This window comes from Drosophila ananassae, chromosome 2L (genome assembly GCF_017639315.1).
Source record: "Drosophila ananassae strain 14024-0371.13 chromosome 2L, ASM1763931v2, whole genome shotgun sequence".
Classification (NCBI taxonomy): Eukaryota; Metazoa; Arthropoda; class Insecta; order Diptera; family Drosophilidae; genus Drosophila; species Drosophila ananassae.
In genome coordinates this window covers 30308745-30332187 of record NC_057927.1, presented here as the reverse complement: position 1 = coordinate 30332187, position 23443 = coordinate 30308745, and the positions used below count along the sequence as shown (strand labels likewise).

General features: G+C 39.9%; 1 protein-coding gene across 1 annotated transcript in view; it reads right to left on the bottom strand.

Annotated features, from left to right (window-relative positions):
- LOC26514089 (dnaJ homolog subfamily C member 16) overlaps positions 1-23443 on the bottom strand; it is a 311958-nt gene that overhangs the window by 88186 nt on the left and 200329 nt on the right. The window contains exons 8-9 of the mRNA XM_032449797.2: positions 8069-8311; positions 7787-8012 (exon numbers count right to left, since the gene is read on the bottom strand). Of these exons, the coding sequence (XP_032305688.1) occupies positions 7787-8012; positions 8069-8311 (469 nt within the window). The remainder of the gene's footprint in view (positions 1-7786; positions 8013-8068; positions 8312-23443) is intronic.

Below are 23443 nucleotides of genomic sequence, written 5' to 3'. Positions count from 1 at the left end.
GAATACGGCAATAACCCAAGTTAGCAGCATAATAGATTGAGTTGACAGTTTCGCTTTTGATTAGTTAACTTTTGACCGAGGACTTTATTGATATTCTAAGACTCTAATATCCGGAGTTTATACTCTAATGTCCGGAGCTGATTCGGACGATTTAATTGAGCGATTTAATAGACTAGTGCTAGAGAAGAAGAGGGCTGACCGTGAGCGACTAGGCGTCAGTACGATGGACCCACAACACTTACAAGCAATTATAAGTGCTGCGGTCACGGCTGCACTGCAAGCACAGAAGGAAGATTTCGAAGAGAAGCTGAAACAGGCCACAGACAAGTTTAAGGCGGCAACACTATCTATCCCTGAAGTAAAACCGCACGAGCCAGTAAAGATCGTAAGCGGGGTGGAGTGTAATGAGGGTCTAGATGCCGTAAAGTCTCTGCCAGATTTTCTTGGTTCGGAAGAAGAATATGTCTCCTGGCGGCAAGCAGCACTGGCTACGTATGAAACATTCAGACCCTACGACGGCAGCTCAAGGCACCACCAAGCCGTCTTAATAATTCGAAATCGTATTAAAGGAGCTGCAAACCGTGCCTTATCTTCCTTTAATACTGTTCTAAATTTTGATGCGATCATTAGCCGCCTTGATTTTACATATTCAGATAAGCGTCCTTTGCACCTTCTTGAAAGGGAGTTATGCACATTAAGACAGGGCCCAATGTCAATTGTCCAGTTCTACGAGGAGGTGGAAAAAAAACTAACCCTTATTATCAATAAAACAACCATGACACATGAGCCTCAGCAGGCTTGCCTTATGAACGACACACATAGGGAAAATGCGCTGCGCGTATTCATTTCCGGCTTAAAGAAAAACCTCACAGACATTCTATTTGCAACCCAACCCAGAGATTTGCCATCAGCACTTGCGCTGGCGCAGGAACTCGAGTCCAACCATGAACGGTATGCATTCGCGTCGCAATATGCTAAGTCCATTGAGGAAAGAAGCTTCAGGCAGCCCCATCAACAAGGGCGTGTTGGCCAGGGGTGGTCTGAAGGCAATTCTGATCAGCGAGCTAGGTATGGTGGGAAAAGTCCATTTTTCGTCAGAGAGCGGGCACATCATCAAATCAACACAGGTGCACGTGACCCCGTTGAAAGTATGGATGTAGATCCATCGTCTTCAAGACTGAGACAGCCTACCAACTTTCGGCATCCGACAAGCCAAGAAACGCTTCCTCAGGATTCATCTATGCCTCAGGCGTTTGGAAGTAGTCGACATCAGGGGAACTATAAGAGGGTTGCGGTTTCCCAGAGGATGTCGGATCAGAGACGCCAGAGAGTGAATCTTCTTTCTCAGGAACACCAACAACAATCTCTGTCGGATAGGCAGTACAGTGAGGTAGCCGAGGACGCAGCAGAAGATATAGACGAGGGAAAGGAAACGGACTATGAAGATGATGACGTTAATTTTTTAGCGGAGCGTCCCTGCTCCCGTTCGTGCAACGAACTGTAGCAGGGAAAATAAGGAACTTATTGATAGACACAGGGGCAGCAAAAAGCTATATTAAGGACAATATTGAAGTTCCAAAAACAGTTCCTGTGCAATCTCCCTTTAATGTAAACTCTATTCATGGCTATAACAAAATTGAGAAAAAATGCTACCTGAATATTTTTGGAGTAAGTAGCCCATTTTTTCTACTACCCGGACTTAATATTTTTGATGGAATAATAGGACTTGACCTACTTGCAAAGGTAGGCGCATATATTGACCTCGATAGAAAGCTTATAATCGTTAATGGGGGCTCTGAGAAACTTCAGTTTCACAGGTGCGCGCAAGTTAATTTCACGGACGTCAATGACATAATTGTCCCACCTGAGGTACAGGCGGAGTTTAGGCATATGATATCTTCAAATTTGAATGCCTTTGCTGACCCGAATAAACTTCTGCCGTTTAATACGGAAGAAGAATATCCGGACAGAAGACAATGAACCAGTTTATACCAAAATGTATCCATTTCCCATGGGAGCTGCTGAGTTCGTAAATAGGGAGATTAGCGATATGCTCAAGAACGGTATTATTAGACCATCGAGTTCCCAATATAATAATCCTATATGGGTTGTGGGAAAGAAGGGTACCGATATTTCAGGTTCGCCTAATAAAAGGTTAGTTATTGACTTTAGGAAATTAAATTCGAAAACCTTACCCGACAAATACCCAATGCCGAGTATTTCCATGATACTTTCAAATCTAGGAAAGGCAAGTTTTTTTACAACTCTTGACCTAAAGTCTGGGTATCACCAGATTAATCTTGCAGAAGTCGATAGAGAGAAGACATCTTTTTCGGTAAATGGTGGAAAATATGAGTTTTTCCGTCTGCCGTTTGGTCTGAAAAACGCATCCAGCATCTTCCAAAGGGCCATAGATGATGTACTTCGTGATAAAATCTGACGTTTCTGCTACGTATACGTAGACGATGTTATAGTCTTCTCAAGAACAAAAGAAGAACATGTATCTCATGTGGGCGAAGTTTTTAGAAGTTTGCACGATGCTAATATGAGAGTGTCAAGGGAAAAGTCTCAATTTTTTATGGCAAGTGTCGATTATCTTGGTTTTGTAGTCTCCAAAGAGGGTATCAGAACAAGCTTGGAAAAGGTGAGGGCCATTAAAGAATTCAAAACACCCGGTAACGTTTATGAGCTAAGGTCTTTCTTGGGGCTTGCGAACTATTAGCGATGTTTTATCAAGGATTTCGCAACGATAGCAAAGCCCTTGACTAATATCCTTAAAGGAGAAGCTGGCAAAGTTAGCAAGTTTCGGTCAAAGAATATGCCTGTTGATTTTGATGATGCCCAAGTCAATGCGTTTGACAGACTCAGGAGTATTCTTGCTTCTGAAGATGTAATTCTACACTACCCAGATTTTTCGCGGCCTTTTGACCTGACTACGGACGCTTCATCTGCGGGTATAGGTGCGGTTTTGTCACAAAATAAACGACCGATAACCATGACCATTTCGAGAACGCTGAAGGACAGGGAAGTAAACTACGCCACAAATGAGAGGGAGCTTTTGGCGATTGTGTGGGCCTTGGACACCCTCCGCCATTACCTGTACGGAAAGAACGACATTACTATCTACACTGACCATCAGCCGCTTACATTTGCAGTCTCGGATAAAAACCCGAACTCTAAGATTAAGCGCTGGAAAGCGCGTATCGAAGAGAGCGGTGCTAAGGTTCTTTATATGCCGGGAATGGAGAATTACGTAGCGGACGCCTTGTCGCGCCAGAATTTTTATGCTTTGCAGAATGAGCCAGAGTCTGATGTCGCGACGGTACACAGCGAAGAGTCGTTAACTTATGTTATCGAAGCTAGTGACAAACCGGTCAACTGCTACCAGAACCAGATAATTCTGGAAGAAACAGTCACCCCGAATCGCAGGACATTTATACTGTTTGGATCGAAGACACGGCACCTTATTTCATTTAGCAGTAAGGAGAGTTTGATAGATCAGATAAAGGATGTTGTAACTCCTAACGTGGTAAATGCAATGCACTGCGAGCTGCCGACTCTGGCCTATATTCAGGATAAATTAGTGAGGCTTTTTCCCGCTACCAAATTCTGGTACTGCAGATATTGGGTGACAGACATTGCTAGAAGGGACGAGCAAATGGAAAGTACGCAAGGCATCCAAAAAAACAAGAGCTTGGAGTGACTCCAATACCCACGCGCGTAGGAGAAATTTTACATATTGATATTTTCTCAACAGCCGGGAAATATTTCCTCACGGCAGTTGACAAGTTTTCTAAGTTCTCCTTGGTGCAGCCCATTTCCTCGCGGACCATTGAAGATGTTAAGTCTCCCATTTTGCAGTTGGTAAATGTTTTTCCTAGCATTAGGACCATATACTGCGATAATGAGCCTGCCTTTGCTTCTGCTACGATTCGATCTTTACTGAAAGGACAATACGGGATAGATATGGTTAGCGCGCCTCCATTGCATAGCACTTCAAACGGCCAGGTGGAAAGATTTCACAGCACTCTATCAGAGATAGCCAGGTGTTTGAAGCTACAGCGGAAGATAGATGATGTTGTCCAACTGTTTCTCCAAGCAGCCATAGAATATAATAGAACATATCACTCTGTAACGAAGAAAAGCCTTGACCTTGCTCCGGACATAGTTGAAAAGCTTACGAAAGCGCAGCAGGAGCAGCTAGGCAGAAATAATCCGTTTCGGCAAAATAGAGGTTTTGAGGTAGGCGATACGATCCTGGTAAAATCCAACAGACGTTTAGGAGACAAAACTACCCCACTATACGTAGAGAACGTAGTTTAAGCTGATCTGGGGACCACGGTTCTTGTAAAGGGGAGGGTGGTTCACAAGGACAACATAAGATAGAACTCTTGTTTAGATCGACGTGAAACTAGCCAACCTTTCAATTAATTTAAAAATTGCCATAGCCTGATATAATAAGATAATAATAATAACTTTCTAGCATAACACTTTTGTTTGTTTTGTTAGAGGCGATATTGAAGAGGTTTCTGCAAAGTTTATATAATGACCGTAAAAGGTCAAATTAATGTCTTAAAATATGTAAACTTCTACACTTGGTAATTTATTTAAAATTTAAGAAAATCAATAGTTTGTTGGTCCATGCAGCTAGTTTAGTACAGGAGCTTCCTTTCGCAATGGCCCACCGATTGCATAATTTACCAAAGGGACGCTGGCGAAACCTACATACCATAGTACACTTCAAACCATGGAAAAATGAGGATCGGCCTATCAGCAGGCCGGGATTGGCAGCCGATTAGGGAGCATCGGACGAACTTCGAATACACGAGGGTTCAATATTTTTGTTTGCGTCACTGATATTTCTCAGTGTAAAATGACACCACTCGTTATCCGGAATGCATCAAGCCCTTAAGCTGGAACGAAGAAGCCTTGTTGGTCATAGATGACCTCCACACTTAAAAACGTCATTGAACCATTCTCTTGCTGGCGCAACAGAATCTAAGACGAGACTTAATTCCTGTCAAACAAGCCCTTGCGGATATGGAAATAGCCGAGGACGTCCGTATTTTAAAAGGAGGGAGTAGTTAACAATAGTCAACCGGCTATTATTTACTGACTTCTTAAAGTAGTGCCGTTTCGAGGTATGCGTAGATGCTGCTCTGGTGAATTAGAGCATCATCGCTACGAATCATACGATTGATAGTTTTTGCCTAGGCTAGCGGTCTTACTTGCCGATAAGCTCCAACGGCACCCGAGCTGAAGTTCAAAAGAGAATTGGTTTTTTTTGTCTGAAGCGTGGACCAAGGGTACAGTAGGATAGTTTTTTAGTTAGAGATAAGCGGTCAATCGAGACGCACTAAAATAAAGAAGCATCCGACTATATTCTTTGACTGACTTCTTATCCACGTGGGATAAGTTTCGAGTGGGAAACTTCCAGGCTATTGATCGAGACTCCGTCGAGTCTCCTCAAGCAACTATACGCATATTGCCGCTGGCCTTCGCCACAGCACGCGTAAAAGGAGTGCAACCGGGATCCCGGTTGTCTGCATCTTTGGAAGCCTCGTCCACTACGCTGGAACCCGCAGGAATCTTAATTTGTACAGCCCACCTTCTACCGACCGAGAGACGCCTCCGCATAACGGACGGTTCGAATCGAGGAAATATATATAGGTTAGTAATAGATTCTAATCTTTATAGATTATAAAGATAACGAAGAAGAATTTTATTCGGAACGTTAAACTGTGAGCGTGTTAGTAAGTTCTGATTATCTACATCACCATTAAGGAGGTAAAGTAGAAAAATAACACCCAGTGTAGTTCTACGATTTTTTAAGAAGGGTTTATTATTATTTAGTTTATTAGTAAGAGTCTGTTATGATACAAAGGAATACCTTTAGCTTTATTAACTATTGATTAAATATGTTGAAAAAATTTAAGTTTTTCGTCCAAAGTCATGATCATTACCCTGAATTACATTTTCTAAGGCAATCCTGAAGAAACAGTATGTAGTTTGGAGAGGGCAAGAATGATGAAGTATTAAAACATTAGCTAAACACCATTTTTGAAAATTATTAAAATAGGGCTGAAGTCTGCATTGAGCAGAACAGGATTTGTATTGCAGACAAAGCTTAACCTCGTCTGTGTACATCAATTCGTTAAAGCTGGGGCAAGTCATTAATAACAAGAAAGGAAAGCTAACTTCGGGCGGAGCCGAAGTTTATATACCCTTGCAGTTGAGTCGCAGTCCGCTAGGTGGCGCCACACATCTTATATTATTAGATATATAGCGGATCGTATATAGTTGGCCGATCCTTATGAAACTTGGAAAATCGAATTATTTTGCCAAAAGAGGAATCCATGGAAACTCCCATCCTTCTAACTTGAAAAACAGCGAAGTTATAGCATTTCCGATCAATCAGTTATATGACAGCTATAGGATATAGACGGCCGATCCTGATGACATTTAGCAGATCATATAAGTTGGCCCAAATTAGAATGCACAGAAAGTCCCATCCTTCTAACTTGAAAAGCAACGAAGTTATAGCATTTCCGATCAATTAGTTATATGGCAGCTATAGGATATAGTTGGCCGATCCTTATGAAATTCGACAAATCAGATTGTTTTTCCCAAAATAGAATCTCTACCAAATCCCATCTTTCTAACTTAAAAAACCCCAAAGTTATGCCAATTTCGATCGTTCTATGACAGCTATAGGATATAGTCGGCCGATCCTTATGAAATTTTGTACACAAGATATTTTGGTCAAATATAACACGTGTGGAAAGTCTCAACTCTCTAACTTAAAAAACACCAAAGTTATGGCATTTCCGATCAATCAGTTATATGGCAGCTATAGGATATAGTCGACCGATCCCGGCCGTTCCGACTTATATACTGCCTGCAAAGAAAAGAAGGGTGTGTGCAAAGTTTCAACTCGATAGCTTTAAAACTGAGAGACTAGTTTGCGTAGAAACAGACAGACGGACAGACGGACAGACGGACCGACGGACAGACGGACAGACGGACATGCTCATATCGACTCAGGAGGTGATCCTGATCAAGAATATATATACTTTATAGGGTCGGAGATGTCTCCTTCACTTCGTTGCACACTTTTGACCAAAATTATAATACCCTCTGCAAGGGTATAAAAAGAGTAAACAGTAAAGGCCCGAGATGGCTTCCTTGATGGACTTCAGATGTAGAACGGACTAAGCGGAAATTAACATTTTAAATAAAACTCCCTGTGTTCCTCCATCTGAAAAGATTCAGTTTACTTAACAAGAGTGAGTGATTAATTGAATCAATGTGTAAACAACATCAGTTTCAAGTCCTTTTCAGAAGCCATCTATGACTAATATCAACTTCTGACAATTTAGATATGCCTCTGTTGTTGGCAGCATCGGATTTTTTTCCTATTTTATGCAAAGGAATTATGAAAGACTCCTTCCATTTAAGGGAAAAATCGAAGTTTTCAAAGATAAGTTGAAAAGTTTATGCAGTGGTTTGCACAGAGCCCTGGCACAGTATATTAGCACACAGCCTGGAACTCTATCGAGACATGGCGAATAAAGAAGATTCAATAATTAACAATTTTCAGAGAGAGAGAGAAAAAAAAGAAAAGAAGCTAGTTGAAATTTAACTTGCCTTTTAAGTATCTTGTAAAATCTTTGCTTCTGCAAGTTCTTTTATATTTATGTAAAAGCCTGTCTTTATCATTTGATTTTATATTCATATATTATAGTATACACTCATTTTTTTAATATATCTATAGCTTTTAACTTACCTTGATAGCTCAAAATAAATCCCTGGGCCCTAAGACTGTCTTCTTCCATTCGCACAAAATACATTAGTAAATACCCAACGGCTAACATTAATCCAATAGTTCCCATTAGTGACATAGCAGCAAGTAAATGCTCATCTTCCACCTGATCTGATAGATAATCGATTAAATATATCATTCGAGATAACCACTTAGAAATTATTCCTTCACTATGTTCGTTAAGCAGTTTCTAAAAAGAAAACGGGTTTATTTAATAATTATTATTAATTATATTCGTTACCTAACCTGTACAATAGCTTCATAATTAAAATTTTCTGATGATTTTAGTAGCCTTCTTACTGTACGAGAGACTTCATGGTTTGTTGAATTTTCAAAACCTGCAGGAGCGGAGTGGTTGCCTCTACTAATCCCAAAAATCCATTCATATTTTACGTGTTTATCATCCCGCCGCCAAAGTACTACAATATGTGGAAAATGTGATTCCTTAAATCCTTTTGAAATAGCTTTAATGAAGTTCTCTTGTCTCTCCTAAAATAAATAAATTTTTCATATTAGTTCATAACAAATATTATTAAAGTTGATATAACCAGAAGCTTATATCATTATATATATTTCGGATCGTATATAGATGACCGATGCCTATGAGAATTTCACCATCAAATTAATTTTTTTAATAAAAATATTTGAAACAGTTACAAGCATCTTAAAAAGATTTTTGATCGTTTAGTTATATGGTAGCTATATGATTCCGATTTTTATACCATTGCATAGGGTATTATAATTTTGGTCAAAAGTGTGCAACGCAGTGAAGGAGACATCTCCGACCCTATAAAGTATATATATTCTTGATCAGGATCACCTCCTGGATCGGTATGAGCATGTCCGTCTGTCCGTTTCTACGCAAACTAGTCTCTCAGTTTTAAACTTTGCACACACCCTTCCTTTCTTTGCAGGCAGTATATAAGTCGGAACGGCCGGGATCGGTCGACTATATCCTATAGCTGCCATATAACTGATTGATCGGAAATGCCATAACTTTGGTGTTTTTTAAGTTAGAGGGTTGGGACTTTCCACACATGTTATATTTGACCAAAATATCTTGTGTACAAAATTTCATAAGGATCGGCCGACTATATCCTATAGCTGTCATAGAACGATCGAAATTGGCATAACTTTGGTGTTTTTTAAGTTAGAAAGATGGGATTTGGTACAGATATTAATATGATTCGTCGAATTTAATAAGGATCGGTCGACTATATCCTATAGCTGCCATATAACTGATTGATCGGAAATGCTATAACTTCGTTGTTTTTAAAGTTAGAAGGATGGGAGTTTTTTTCAATGGATTCCTCTTTTGGCAAAATAATTCGATATGCCAAATTTCATAAGGATCGGCCAACTATATACGATCCGCTACATATCTAATAATATAAGATTCGTGGCGCCAACTAGCGGACTGCGACTCAACTGCAAGGGAATATAAACTTCGGCTCCGCCCGAAGTTAGCTTTCCTTTCATGTTATGAATATCTTATGGCCGATTCTTATGAAATTCGGCTGACCGAATAACTTTGCTCCAAATGGGATCCGAAGTCCCATCTATCTAGCTTAAAAAACAAAAATTTTATGAAAATAATTCCCTTGTATAGTTATATGGAAAGTTGAGACCTCTTCGCCTCAGCTATGAAATGTGTAGATCGATGCCTTCAGCCATGACTTCTTAGTCGGTTATAGGCTGATAGTGACGGTATTCGATGACATACCTCTTTTAACTTCTTTTCGAGTAAAAAAAGTTTTACAAAAAAAAAGAATTCAGTTTAGTCTTACAATTAATTTATTTGTACGTGCATACTGTTCCAAGTCTGCTTAAGTACTCAACATAAGCTAGGCTTTAAGCTTTTTATGGAAAGCTTAGCTGCCGTGTACATACTGTATGTACATACATAATGAGCTTAAACAGTAATAAATGTGTTGACCGAAAATAAAAACTGTGGAAAGTTCCAACCCTCTAAATTGAAAAACACCAAAGTTATGGCATTTCTATATTCTAAAACAATAACTATATCTATTTCTAAATCTATAGTTTTAAAACTAAGAAACTAGATTGCGTAGAAACAGACAGACAGACTGTAACCATGTATGCGTAGCGGCACTAACCATACAACATGTATACTTAGAGAAGCTGCCTGAAAAGTAACAAAAATCGAAAATTTTAGCTGCCCTGCAGTAAAAGAAAATGACGAAGGAAAATATTCCCCAGCGTTAGAGCGGGACACACTGAGAAAAGAGTGAGAGGCAACATCTTAAAAAATATAAAAAAAGCAAAAACAGTCAATGAGAGAAAAAAATGCTCTCAGCAAAGTAAGTGAGCGAAGACGTAGGTATAATCACATAATCTTGTGATTCTAAATGTACAGTTACTGAGCGTTTTCGGGAGCTTATTTAATCTTACAAATCTAGGCTTTAATAGAAACAACCACTTTTAGATTTTTAAGTATGAATAAAATTTATTTAATTGATTTTGTTTTATATATATACCATAGGCATATGTGACCTGCGTAGGGTTTTGCGAATTATAATTAAAAGACGCGGGAGCGCGGCTCAACGCTTAATGCTGTGAACCGATCGAATGCACAAGAGCGGGCGACGCGAACATAAATGTGAGTCACGAAAGTAGCGTCACGAACTCAAAAAATTATTGCCGGCTAAACTTCTTTCCGGCGGCTGCTTGACCCGACATATTCCCACCGTTGGAAGATGAAATTTTAACAGCATCATGAAGGGGCAGCAAGCACCATTTATTGACTGCCCGCCTTGTAGCTTCGGACGCCGTCCTCAGCCGCGCCACCCGACACCGTCCTCAGCCGCGCCACCCGACACGCCCCGTCATTTCCGACGACCATTTCCGTCACTCTCGGCCTTTAGTACAGCACGATTCTGTAAAAATGACACTTGGAGGTCTTAACAGCAGTTTCCCACAATCCGCCAAGGTGGGGAGAACTGGGAGAAATGAACTTCCATTCAATGGACTCTGCAAGGCAAAATCCAAGACTGCTCTCTTCTTATCCCAAATAGTCTCTTTAATTCTCTCAACTGACTTTTGGCTCCAACAAAATTGGTGGCGTTGTCGGGCCAGATCTGTCGAGACTTCTTCCTGATAGAAAGAAATCTCCTCAGTGCATGCAGAAAGGTGGCGGGGGACAGATCCCTTACCAGCTCTAAATGGACGGAACAAATGAAAACGCTGATGTAACATTTTATGGGAGCTTTGTTGCGAACCTCCGTCTTATAGAAGAACCTCAAAAATCGATGCCGGTTACATCGAAGTCTTTTACATGCTCCATGCTCCAACAAACGAGGCTTCGCCCGAAAACATCTTCCGCATTTATTTGTGGCCTTGAGCACAGTTTTTCTCCCCATAATCGGCCAATACTGAGAACGTATCATCGCCAGTAACGATGTCCAGCGTGCAGGTTGTGCTCATGAAATCTTTAAAAGATAGGGCGGCCTCTGACACCATAAACTGGACCCGATCAACTCAGTAGAGAGGGCTCCACGAGATGAGATGTCAGCAGGATTTTTCGACGTAGGCACATAACGCCACTCCATGAAATTCGTCAGATTTAGGATGTTTGACACGCGGTTGGTGACAAAAACGTTAAACCTGGCAGGCTCATCTGGATTTTTTTGTCCTCTCTCGCAGGGATATTTAATAATGTATTTACGAGTTATTTATAATTATTTTTTTTTTATATAAAAAAAATACATAAAAAAATCCAAGACTCCACAGGCAGAGGGGTTGATGTTACCGGCTCAATTTTAGCGACGGGTCGTAAATATAATGGTATTCATGCCTAAATAAAAGCTGCAAAAAAAAGGTCGGCGAGTTGGAATTAGGCCTTCCAGATATCCTTAGCATGAAATTTTTCTAGCTCCTTCCGCTTAAGGTCTTCCAATCTATAAATGGCAGAGCCAACTTTCTGTTTTATCCTGGCTTTGGTGCCGATTGGATTTAGCATGAAAATTCGATGCCAAATTACTAAGCTGAAAAATTCGTTTAATAACCTCTTCCCCTATTTCAAGCGATTTTGGTCTTGCTCTCAGATCGTCGTGCTTCTATTTTTCAAGAATGCCCGTTTTAAGTATTTCCCAATATCAGCACGAATGTTTGTAAATTCGTCTTCTCTATCTATATGTCCTGCTCCACTATTTAACAGATCTAACTTCCTAAGCAACGTTTAATTCTTTTCATGCGTTATCATGTAGTGACCAAACACAATGCGGTAAGGATCAGTTTCGACTGATTGATGTATGGAGTTTCTCAACGCGCAGTTTATACTGGGAAGGATGATATCCCATTCTCTCTGATTATGACGTACATAGGTTCGGAGCGCTGCGTTAATGGAGCGATTAACTCGTTCGACGGCATTAGCTTGAGGGGCGTACGACGCAGTGCAGATATGCATTATTCCATACTTAGTAAGAAATGCTGCAAACTCATGACTTTTGAATTGCGATCCATTGTCACTTACAATGGATTCGGGAACTACGAAACACGCAAAGATCTCATCCTTTAAGAAGTCGATAATAATCTGGGACGAAAACTTCCGAACTGGCTTTAGAAAAGTAAACTTGGAGAAGTGATCAAGTATGATGAAAATTTTCCATCATGAAAAGGCCCTATAAAATCTATATAAAATCTTTGAAAAGGTCGTTCACTGACAGATCGTCTTCCCATAGGTGGTCTTTGGCTATGATTTGGAAACTTTGACGTCCTACACAATTCACATTTTGCAATATATTGCCGAACGTCTGAAGCCATTCCTGGCCAAAAGAAATTTCGTCGGATACGTTCCAAACATTTGACTACGCCCCCATGTGCCGAAGAAGGCTGATCATGACTAGAGCAGATAACATCCTTTCGCAGGGCGGTTGGAACGTACAATTTCCAAACCTCATCTCTATTTCCAGTTGTGGAAAAGCAATTTCGATGGTAAAGGAAATTGTCGATAACCTGGAAGTCGGGTAATCCGGCTTCGATAAACTTGTCTTTTAGTGCTGTGTATTCTTCGGATTGAAAGGCACTTGACGTAAATCAATTGTTGGGGAAAGCTCTAACTCAATAGCATTTACCAGATCCGCTTCTTCGAAAGAACGAGAACGCGCATCGGGAACTATATTCTGCGATCTCTTTCGATGTTCAATTTGAAAGGTGTATCGTTGTAATTTGCGTGCCCATCGGCCCAAAATACCACTAAGATCGGTCTGGTTCATTAACCACCGTAAGCTGGCATGATCAGTAACAATTTTGAAAGGATGCCCTTCGATTTACATTCAAAACTTTAAAACTGCCAAAACAACAGCCAAACACTCTATTTCGTTTACGATATAATAACGTTGAGCCTTGTTTTATTTCTTTGCCATGTAGGCAATTGGTCTTTCTATGTTGTTGTCATCTGACTGAGCGAGTACCGCTCCCACTCCATGAAAAGATGCGTCTCATTGGACAATGAAAGGCTTTTCATAATTGGGGTGCATTAATAGAGGTGCTAGTCTCTTTTTTATTTCTTCAAATGCGGATTGAGCTTTCTCATTTCATTTGAAAGCCTTCATTCCTAAGAGCTCCGTTAGTGGAAATATTGCGGTGAAGTATTGGGATAAGAACCCCTGGTACCAACCAGTCATTCCCAAAAACCGCCTTAGCTGTTTCAGAGTACTGGGAACGGGAAATTCGGCTACTGCTCTAACCTTCTCATAGTTGGTTTGCAACGTTCCTTCTCCTACTATAAAACCCAAGTACTGTACTTGTTTCAAGCCAAATTGACTTTTCGCGACATTTATAGTCAACCCCGCCTTTCGAAGTTGGACAGCTACTTCGGCCAAGTGTTTCAGATGATCCTCAAATGTTGAAGATAGAACTAATAAGTCATCAAGGTAAACCAGAACATGAGATTTTATACTATATGGAATCACCACATCCATTAGTCGACAAAGAGTCTGTGGCGCATTGGACAATCCAAATGGCATACGTTTGAATTGATACAACGGTCGATTGGGGACTGTGAACGCTGCTTTCGCCCTTGATTGAGAATCTAACTCGATTTGCCAGAAGGCATCTTTGAGATAAATTTTCGAAAAATAGTGCACGGGTGGCAATCAACTCAACAACCCTTCTAAAATAGGCATCGGATAAGCATCTTTTATGGTGACTGAATTTAGTTTCCTTGCGTCTAGACAGAATCGAACCTTGTTTGGTTTTACTAACAGCGTTACTGGTGATGACCACGCTGATGAAGGTGCTTTTTCAATTACATCTTGTGCGATCATTCTATCAATTTCTTCACATAAAAGTTGGGGAGGGGATAACGAAAAAAATCTCTGTTTGATAGGTTTGGCCTCCCCTGTTCTACCAGAGAAGTTTTCCCTAACCCGTCTACCTCAAAGGACGGAAAAGAATTTATTACCGATTTTAAACGACGTTTCTCCGAAAGGGTAAGGTGAATTTTGTCTTTTTTCGTTTCCCCTTCCGTTTGGTTAATCTCACTTATATTTCCCACTAAAGATAATGAAATTCTGAATTTGCTAAAATAATTTTGAATGCGCTCAGCGCTATGACTTTTAACTCTTGAGGCTGTTAAACTGTCCTTACTTTCGCCGTCAGATAGTAGTTTGTCTAAACGTATATGATAGGGAGTAAATTTGATAGGGCTTATGTTAAGTTCGTCTTCATCGAGCTCTGATTTGATTGGTTCCGAGATTTGAAAAGGATATTCGCTTAATGGTTTTGGCGAATAACCCGAGATCGGTTTTTCGACCCGGGATGACATTTCGAACAATTGGGCTTATAAGTGTTAATCGACCCACATCCATAACAAAATATGCGACGTGTTTTTAAACAATCTTGATAACATTTAATTTTGTCCGTCGAACGAATGGCACAAACATCATTTGATTCCTGGTCGCCATCAAAATCCTCCTCCGTCTGGTTAATGAATTGAATTTCGTAAAGCGAAGGTCGAGTATTTGTTCGCGGGACGGCTCTATTACGAAATCCTTTGAAAAATTATTCATGCCTGTAGCATTCAGTGCGTAACGCAGCCAAGGTTGGTGTTGGAACATGCAACAACTCGTGTTTCAATTCCGCCCTAATTTTTTGATATCGCGGTGTGATCGTTGATCTTGATTTAGTCGGTCACACAAACAAAACCAAGTTGTGAGATCGGGAGACCGATGTACTCGCCAATAAAACTTCAATGCCGGACCCGTGAATAATAAGTTTGCAAATTGAAACAGCAAATCATAATTTCCATCTAGACACTGAGTGGTTAAAATATTCACTCGATGTAAAAAATCCTCGATAGGGATTTCCCCATTGGAACCGCTAAATTTGAGGTTTCAGTTCGAAATTACACTAGATACTCTAATTGGTCTGTCTACTGAGTGATTGCTTAAACGATTTCTTGACGGAAAGTTTTCTCGGAAATTATCGCGAGGTGGATTACTCCTAGACACAAAACTGGGTACCTCATTATCCCATTCGAGTGGAATTTCACCCCGTGATCCTCTGCGACTTGGACCCAAATTTAAAGTTGCCATTGTGGCACTAATTTAATTAGAGATTAACGCTACCAAGCTCGACATCTGATATTCTATGGCCCCTGCTATTATTTGGTGTACCCGCTCTTCTGAGACGCCGTTGCCAGCTGAAGAACTTCGCTTATGGTTCGCCCTTTCGTGATTCTGCATGGTATTCCGAGTTACCCTGGTGGTGGCAACTCGATTATTACGAGAGCCCTGCCTGGTCTGAGGACGTGTACGCGGAACGGTGCCTGTACGCGGACTATTGCTAATCGATGGCACTACCTCGATCAACTGTCGGGCCTCACCTGGTTCAGGATTCCCTAATTCGCTTCTACTCATCTGCAGAGTGGACAAGTGGCGTTTGTTTTAAGCAAAGTTGTGAGACACCTCAAATGGAATTGATGCCTACATGTGGTTATAGTCCATTCTGCTTCCTCATTAGCTTCATTGCAAATGGTGCAAGTATGAGATTCCCTGGGCTGTGACAATGCAGGGATATTTTCTAGACTTCGTCTAACCGCCATGATATTGAACGATTATTATAATTGTTACTTTAAATTTGCCTAATAATTTTAGTGGGGTAATGGATGTTTTGTTACGTAATGAAAATATATATGTATGGGTACTGTTGATCGATAAAGGTAAATTATCAATTTTCGTTATCACTTCTTGTTAAGAGGAGCCCCTTAAATAATGGTGTTACTCCAATGAGTTCCGTTTAAAAACTGTTTTTATTTCTTACAATTCTCTTACAAGAAACATACATGAAAATCTTAAATCTATTTAAAACTACTTATCAACGGACTGCTCGCTGACATGCTATGTGACCCTTTCTTAAGTGCTTCAAGTGCACCACATAAATATTTGGTTAGACTGCAGGAGATCGTCTTTCAAACCATGCTGTTAATCACTTTTCACATGGGTCCGATCTCCTACATTCTATGTTTGGAATTCTTATCGTGTTCAATGCTTGAACACTTCTTACGTTTGAAAACTCTTATGCGAACACTGATCAGGCAATGGCCGATCTCTTTGCACAGTTTTTTCAAACTACGTATTCACCTAGCAGCAGCTCAGCTCAGCCTTACACTTATGATATCCAATCAGCCAATCTTATATTTCGCCCATCTTTCGATCAAAGTGGTGTGTTATCGGATCTTTTTAAGGTCAAGCCCGTGTATTCGCCAGGCCCTGATGGAGTACCAGGCTGTGTTCTGAAGAACTGCGCCGAGGCTCTGTGCAAACCGCTTGTTTAACTCTTTAATCGATCGCTGGAAACTTCGATCTTTCCCCTTATGTGGAAGGAATCCTTCATTATTCCGTTGCATAAAAAAAGGAAAAAATCCGACGCTGCGAATTAAAGAGGCATCTCTAAATTGTCAGCAACTCCAAAGCTTTTTGAAAAACTTATCACTCCACATTTGCAACACTTATGTATGTAGTTCAATAATAACTCCGTGCCAGCATGGCTTCATGAAGCGCCGCTCCACCACTACCAACTTATTGGAGCTAACATCTTTCATCACGGATGGCTTCCGGAATGGCTTACAAACAGACGTAATATACACAGACTTCAGTAAAGCATTTGACTCTGTTAACCATTCGCTTCTTATAAGTAAACTCAGTCTTTTGGGATTCCCAACTGATCTTCTTATCTGGATTTCGAGCTACTTATCGAGCTACCCAACGTGTTTTCTTTAAAGATGTTACCTCGCGTATAGTCCGCGCCACATCTGGGGTGCCCCAAGGAAGCCATCTTGGACCCCTACTTTTTACATTGTTTATTAACGACTTGCCCCTTGCCTTAACTAATTCACTTGTACTTATGTACGCTGATGACGTTAAGCTATGCCTTTAGTATAAATTCACTAGTGCCCAGTCTAGACTTCAATCCGATTTGGATAAACTTCAAAATTTGTGTTTAGCAAATAACCTAAAGCTTTATGGATCGAAATGTAAACTTATGTCTTTTTAACGATCTAGTCCTCACCAGGCTATGTATTTTCTCTATGGGAACGCCTTAGAACGATTAACTCAGGTTAACGATCTAGATGTCCTATTAGATTTGAAACTTAAATTTACCGACCATATATCTACCATGGTTAATAAATAATTCGATATGCCAAATTTCATAAGGATCGGCCAACTATATACGATCCACTATGTATCTAATAATATAAGATGCGTGGCGCCACCTAGCGGACTGCGACTCAACTGCAAGGGTATATAAACTTCGGCTCCGCCCGAAGTTAGCTTTTCTTTCTTGTTTTTTTTGTTTTGGGTTTGATCCAACTAGCGACCCCCACAAACGTTGACAAATCGGGTTTCGTTGACCGTGGCAATCTCGGTAAAGGTGATGAGGTCACTCACGCGAGCCGGGCGATCGTTTACAATGACAATCCCATCATCAAAATAAGTAACGGGATGCAGGTCACTTTGCTGGATCTCGCAATGGGCAGTGTATTCAGCGTGGAGCTCCCGCACGCACGATCCTCTTAGCGCCATTAGCGACTAGCGACTACTTATTTTGGGAAATTCAATAATAAAGTGTAAAGTGTTAACGGATTTTAGGATTTAAACGGACGCTACGGACGCAATTCGTCTTTAATCGCAGTCTCAATGGGCTCATCCATCCACACACTTTCCAGGTCTGCATGATCTAGTACGCTGCACAGTGGTTGATTCCATAGGCCAAAAATAAAAAAACGACAGTCCGAACTTTTCCATTTTTTGTCTTAAAATTATTTCTTAACAGATCAATAAAACAAACGGTATTTTCATTTTCGTTCTGTCCCTTTCCCTCGCTGTACGAATAGCGGGAGAAGAGAGACAAACAAAACTCGTGGTCGTTGCAGTGAACGCAGCTTAAAAATTAGCTCCTTCGAAAAAATTTAATTAAAATAGTAAATCGTGGTCAATCATAATCAAATAAAATGAATTATGAAAATAAAGGCATGTACTATAAAACGGAGTAATTTTTATGTCAATATGTGTCGTGTTATTGTTTTAAAGTTAGTGTTTCATTAGTGACCTGACGAGTGGCGAATTTTTGTGCATACATAGAATTAAGATAAAGAAAAAGTTGTGTTACCCGTCTCTCCCTTTAATGAAACTTATTTATTAATAATAGTGAATGTTTTCTTAGTCTATGTTCTAAATTTGAGCTGCAACTTTTTGCAACCTTCTGACTTATTCCATTTTTTGTGTTCGAGCAAATTTTATGTTTTGCTGTTTTCGTGCGTAGTTTGTCTTTTGTTGTGTTCGTCTTATTCATTTGTGCTTTGAAATCTTAATTTCGCAATTGTGATTTTTTAATTTAATTAACTTTGTTTTTATATACAGGCAATTCATATCAGTGCAAAATATCACGTTTAAATATTTTTGAGATGTGGTGCTCAGTAATAGGTTCATTTCCTGATAAAGCTAAAAAAGTATATGACGACCTACAACATAGATTTCAATCTGACGGTTACGAAATTATTGAAAATGTTTCTAAGAAAGTACTTGATTACTTATTCAAAAAGTTTGCTGATATGTGGAATAAATCCTATAGAAATAAAGTAAAAGTTATTCAAGTAAATTCTGATTGGTTAGCAAAATTTATATATTCAAATTTATGTTCATGTTTAAGTCAATCCAGAAAATCATCTGATCGAGGACGTCCAAAATTAAGTCTAGCAGTGTGCTCAGAAAGAACGAAGAGGCGAAGAATAGCAGAAATATCAGAGGTCAATCAGTCCGCTGCGGATGACATACGTTCGGTTTGCAGGCAACCGAATCCTTCGATATTTCCAGCAAAGGAATGTGAAGTAGTAGATCTTATAACTGAAGCTAATTTGACAAAACAGCAATATGAACACATCAAAAGCTTTGTTAACAGTAAAATAGAGGCAACATTTTTTCCCTGTTACAATAATATTTTAAAGGGAAAACAGGAAAGCTATCCAGAACTAATAAGTGTTACAGAATCTGACATAGAAGTTCCGCTACAAAGCTTATTGGACCACACTGCGTCTCGCATTTTAAAGTTACAAAGCGATGTAACAGATAAACTTGATGAGTCTCATAATTACCTCACTTTAATAGGGAAATGGGGCTTCGATGGCAGCTCTGGATACAGCGAATATAAGCAAAAATTTTAAAATAATAATTTGGAAGACAGTTGCTTATTTGTGACATCATATGTTCGTCTTCAACTATTTGTAAAATCTGATAATGATAAGGAACAGAAAATTATTTGGAAAAACCCACGACCATCGTCTACCCGTTATTGCGGCCCGATTCGCATTCAATTTTAAAAGGAATCAGTAAATTTAATTAAAAATGAAGAAGAGTATTTTAAAAACAAAATTCAACAACTAACTCCCACCGAACTTAAAACGGCTACCAACCGGAAATTCTGTGTTGATCATATCCTTCAACTCACAATGGTGGATGGCAAAGTGTGCAATGCCTTAAGTGAAACATCATCTTCAAAGTGCTACATATGCCAAGCTAGACCTACGGAAATGAACGACATTGACAAATGCCTACAAAAAAAAGTCAGAACAGATCGGTATGAATTTGGATTGTCTCCATTACATGCGTATATTCGTTTCTTTGAATATTTTCTTCACGTATCATATAAACTTGAAATCCGTCAATGGCAAATAAGAGGGGAAGAAAATAAAGAACTGTTTCAGAGAAGGAAACAAAATATTCAGTCCGAATTTCGTGAAAAAATGGGTCTTATTGTCGACAAACCAAGAACAGGTGGCAGTGGAAATTCAAATGACGGCAACACTGCGAGAACATTTTTTAATAATCCTCATTTATCGGCTGAAATAACAGGCATTGAACAACATTTAATTGAAAAATGTGCAACAGTACTGCAAGCCTTGTCGTCTGGATATAAAATCAATGTGAAAAAATTTCGAAAACTAGCACTAGATACTGCAAGGGAACTAACAACAAAGTATTCCTGGTATTATTTGCCTTCTTCAGTGCATAAAATACTTATTCATGCCCCAGATGTTATTCAATATGCATTAGTATCCATTGGAGAGCTCTCAGAAGAAGCTGCGGAGTCGAGGAACAAAGACGTTAAGAAGTATAGACTCAATCATACACGTAAAACCTCACGTATTGCCACTAATAAGGACCTTATAAATCGGTTGTTTTTAACTTCAGATCCTTTCATAACCGGGCAACGAAAGTTACCCTCCAAATGTAAAACGATTCTTTCGAAAAGTGCTTTTGATTTGTTAGAATAATTTTATTGTTTATTTTATTTTGTATATTGATAATAAAATGAAATTAAAACATATTTAATAAATAAGGAATTTTCGAGCCTGAAAGTATGCAATTGAATTAAAGCTTTAAAATGTTATTTTGTATTTTTTTATGGCCTTAACGAATTGTTTTTGCCTTTGTTTAATAATGTTCTTCATAATATTGAGTCTATAAAGAAGCACAAAAATTTTGAGCTCCATATTCCAACTGGAACTATTTTTGGCCGCCTTCGCCATACATAATCAACCACTGTGCGCTGGGGCTATTTATATTAACTTTAGCAAGAGCTAATTGAGCATTAAATTATGCAGCTCCATTGTAATCATCTTACGGGTGTCCCGTGTCCATTTGTGATTCGTTAGCCGACCTCAGTTGATTGACAGTTGTGGAAATTCCGATTTGGTCCTGTACTTTATTTATATTTACTCACCTTTTGTTTGCATTGATTAGTTGGAATTCATTAAATTTAATATTTTCAAAATCTTCAGCTTCTGGCGCTGGAGCATGTCGGGCAGGTGAGCGAAATCAACGCTTAAGAGTTTTCGCATATGCGATTGAGGGAACATGCTGGTCATTCTAACAGTCGCAAATTCTTACACAGTGATGGGGAAACGTTCTACTTGTCCGAGTGATACACTGTTGAGGAGCGGTGCATTTGAGATGCTAACGCCGAAGTGGTTTTTCAGCATGGTCAAAATGGTGGTAGCAAGTTCAAAGATGGCTTATTTTATGATATATGGCCAATATATAAGCTTGGCTCTAGGGAAAACATTCATGAGTTGCAGAAGTGCCGGTTTGAGAACTTATTTTAATGATTTTAAATGATGTTATGATTTATGATTTTAAAAGGCATTGGTTAGACCATGGCAAATTTTTGTCCGTCGAGATAATTTCTATATGGAGCATTTTTCCTAGGGACTGAGAAGGGACTGGTGTTTCAGCAAGCTCATTTTCCTGGGATACCTGTCATATTTTGCCTTAGCGCATGTTTTGCAATTAGCGACTACTTCGCTCGATAGTTTAACGATGAGAGCCTGCTTCACATTTTCTTGGGCCGATCAGCTCACAGATCAGCTGTAGTGCCCTGTAGTTATCACAACTTCTCGCCTCTCAGCGACCCCAAAAACATCCGTTACACGGTTTTTACAATGCGAAATTTTGGTGGCTAGGAATTGTCAAACCATTTCATCCTGTATCACCGCTAGCAAATTCATCCTGCAAATCACAAAAAATGGCATTACGCCTTTAGCAACAATAATGTCCGCGATCTCATATGAAGTTAATGTTATGCCGTCTCTTGTTTTCGAAGAGTGCGATGCGGTTTTGACGGAAAGCGTGCTTCCTCCAGAGCTATCTGGTTTTGGAAGCAAATCAAAGGCTTGTCCGTAATTTCGATCGCTTCTTCCTCTACCACAACGTTAGGCTATGGTCTTGAGAGGGCATCTGCATCGAGCCTGAAAAAAATCGGCCTTTCCAACTTTTGATTTTCGCATTTGGATGGGATTCCGACACTGCGAAGGTAAACGGTTGGTGATCACTACCGTACCGTAGCGAACCTCGAACTTTCCCTCGTTAACGGAAAGGGGTATTTTTTCACCGTCGCTTTCTGCCAGTGCGATCTGATGATAACCGGACTTCAAGTCCAGCATTGTAAAATACTTGGACTTGCCTAAGTTTCCTAATATCATCGAGATGTTCGGTATGGGATATTGGTCGGGGTATTGGTGGGGTATCGGTCCTCCTTTCATAGAAAAATTCCTTAATTTCTAATTCACAGAACCAGCGGTTTTTCAAACCATAAAAAACCAACTGGTCCAAGTATTATCAAATCCTGTTAAACACTATTGCACCAAAGCCACCTGACTATCCTCAAACCGTGGATAATCTTAACACTCTGGCGCAAGAATTCTCTCAACTCAAGTCTGCAACAATTCTCTCAAAAAAGCATGTCCAAGAACAAAACCAAAGAAGCGAAATAGGCCACCCTGGTGGCCTAGCGACCCCACAGACGGCAAGCAGAGCTCTTTTCAAAAGCCGGAAGCGAAGAAACACTTTGGACCAAATACAAGGTCTCTTTGACCTTATTTAAAAAGTCCATCCACAAGGCGAAGCGCTCCTCATGGAACTTCCTCTGCTCAGACATCGAAAATACAGTCCAAGCTGCAAGGCTTAGAAAAATTCTATCCCATTCAGCCACAACACTTGGCTATCTCAAAAAAGAAGACCAATAAAGTGAAGGTTTGATCTCTAGCCACAACCCACTTTCACAAACTTCAAAGTGGATATTGACCAGAAAACTCTATACTAGGCAATACAAAGTTTCAAGCCCTATAAATCGGCATGTCCCGACAATATCTCTTGACAAATCCACCAAACAGGGGACATTGCCACAAACTAGCTCTTAAATATATTTAATAGATCCCTTTCAATAGGCAAAATCCCAAAACATTGGCTCAAATCGCGAATCGTCTTCATACCCAAAGCGGTAAACCATCACCCCCTAGAAAGAGTCATACGCCTATACCAAAGATTAACTCTTAACCCCACCCAAATCTTAGTGCATCGGCTGGATGCTTACAAAAAGGGTAAATCCATCGAGACTGCCCCAAGGCGGAGTCCTCTGGGCGACATGTTCCTCAACAATATCTCAATGATGTCAGAAATAGATCCTTATAGGAAAGAAAGATTCACCAAAGCCTCAGGGTGGGGAAACTGCTAGATCATAAGTTCTTCTCCGCGAATAAAGCGAATTTCAGATCCGGCCCACGGTGTCACAAAGGACCGAATGTAATCTTAGTGTGGTGGTCGC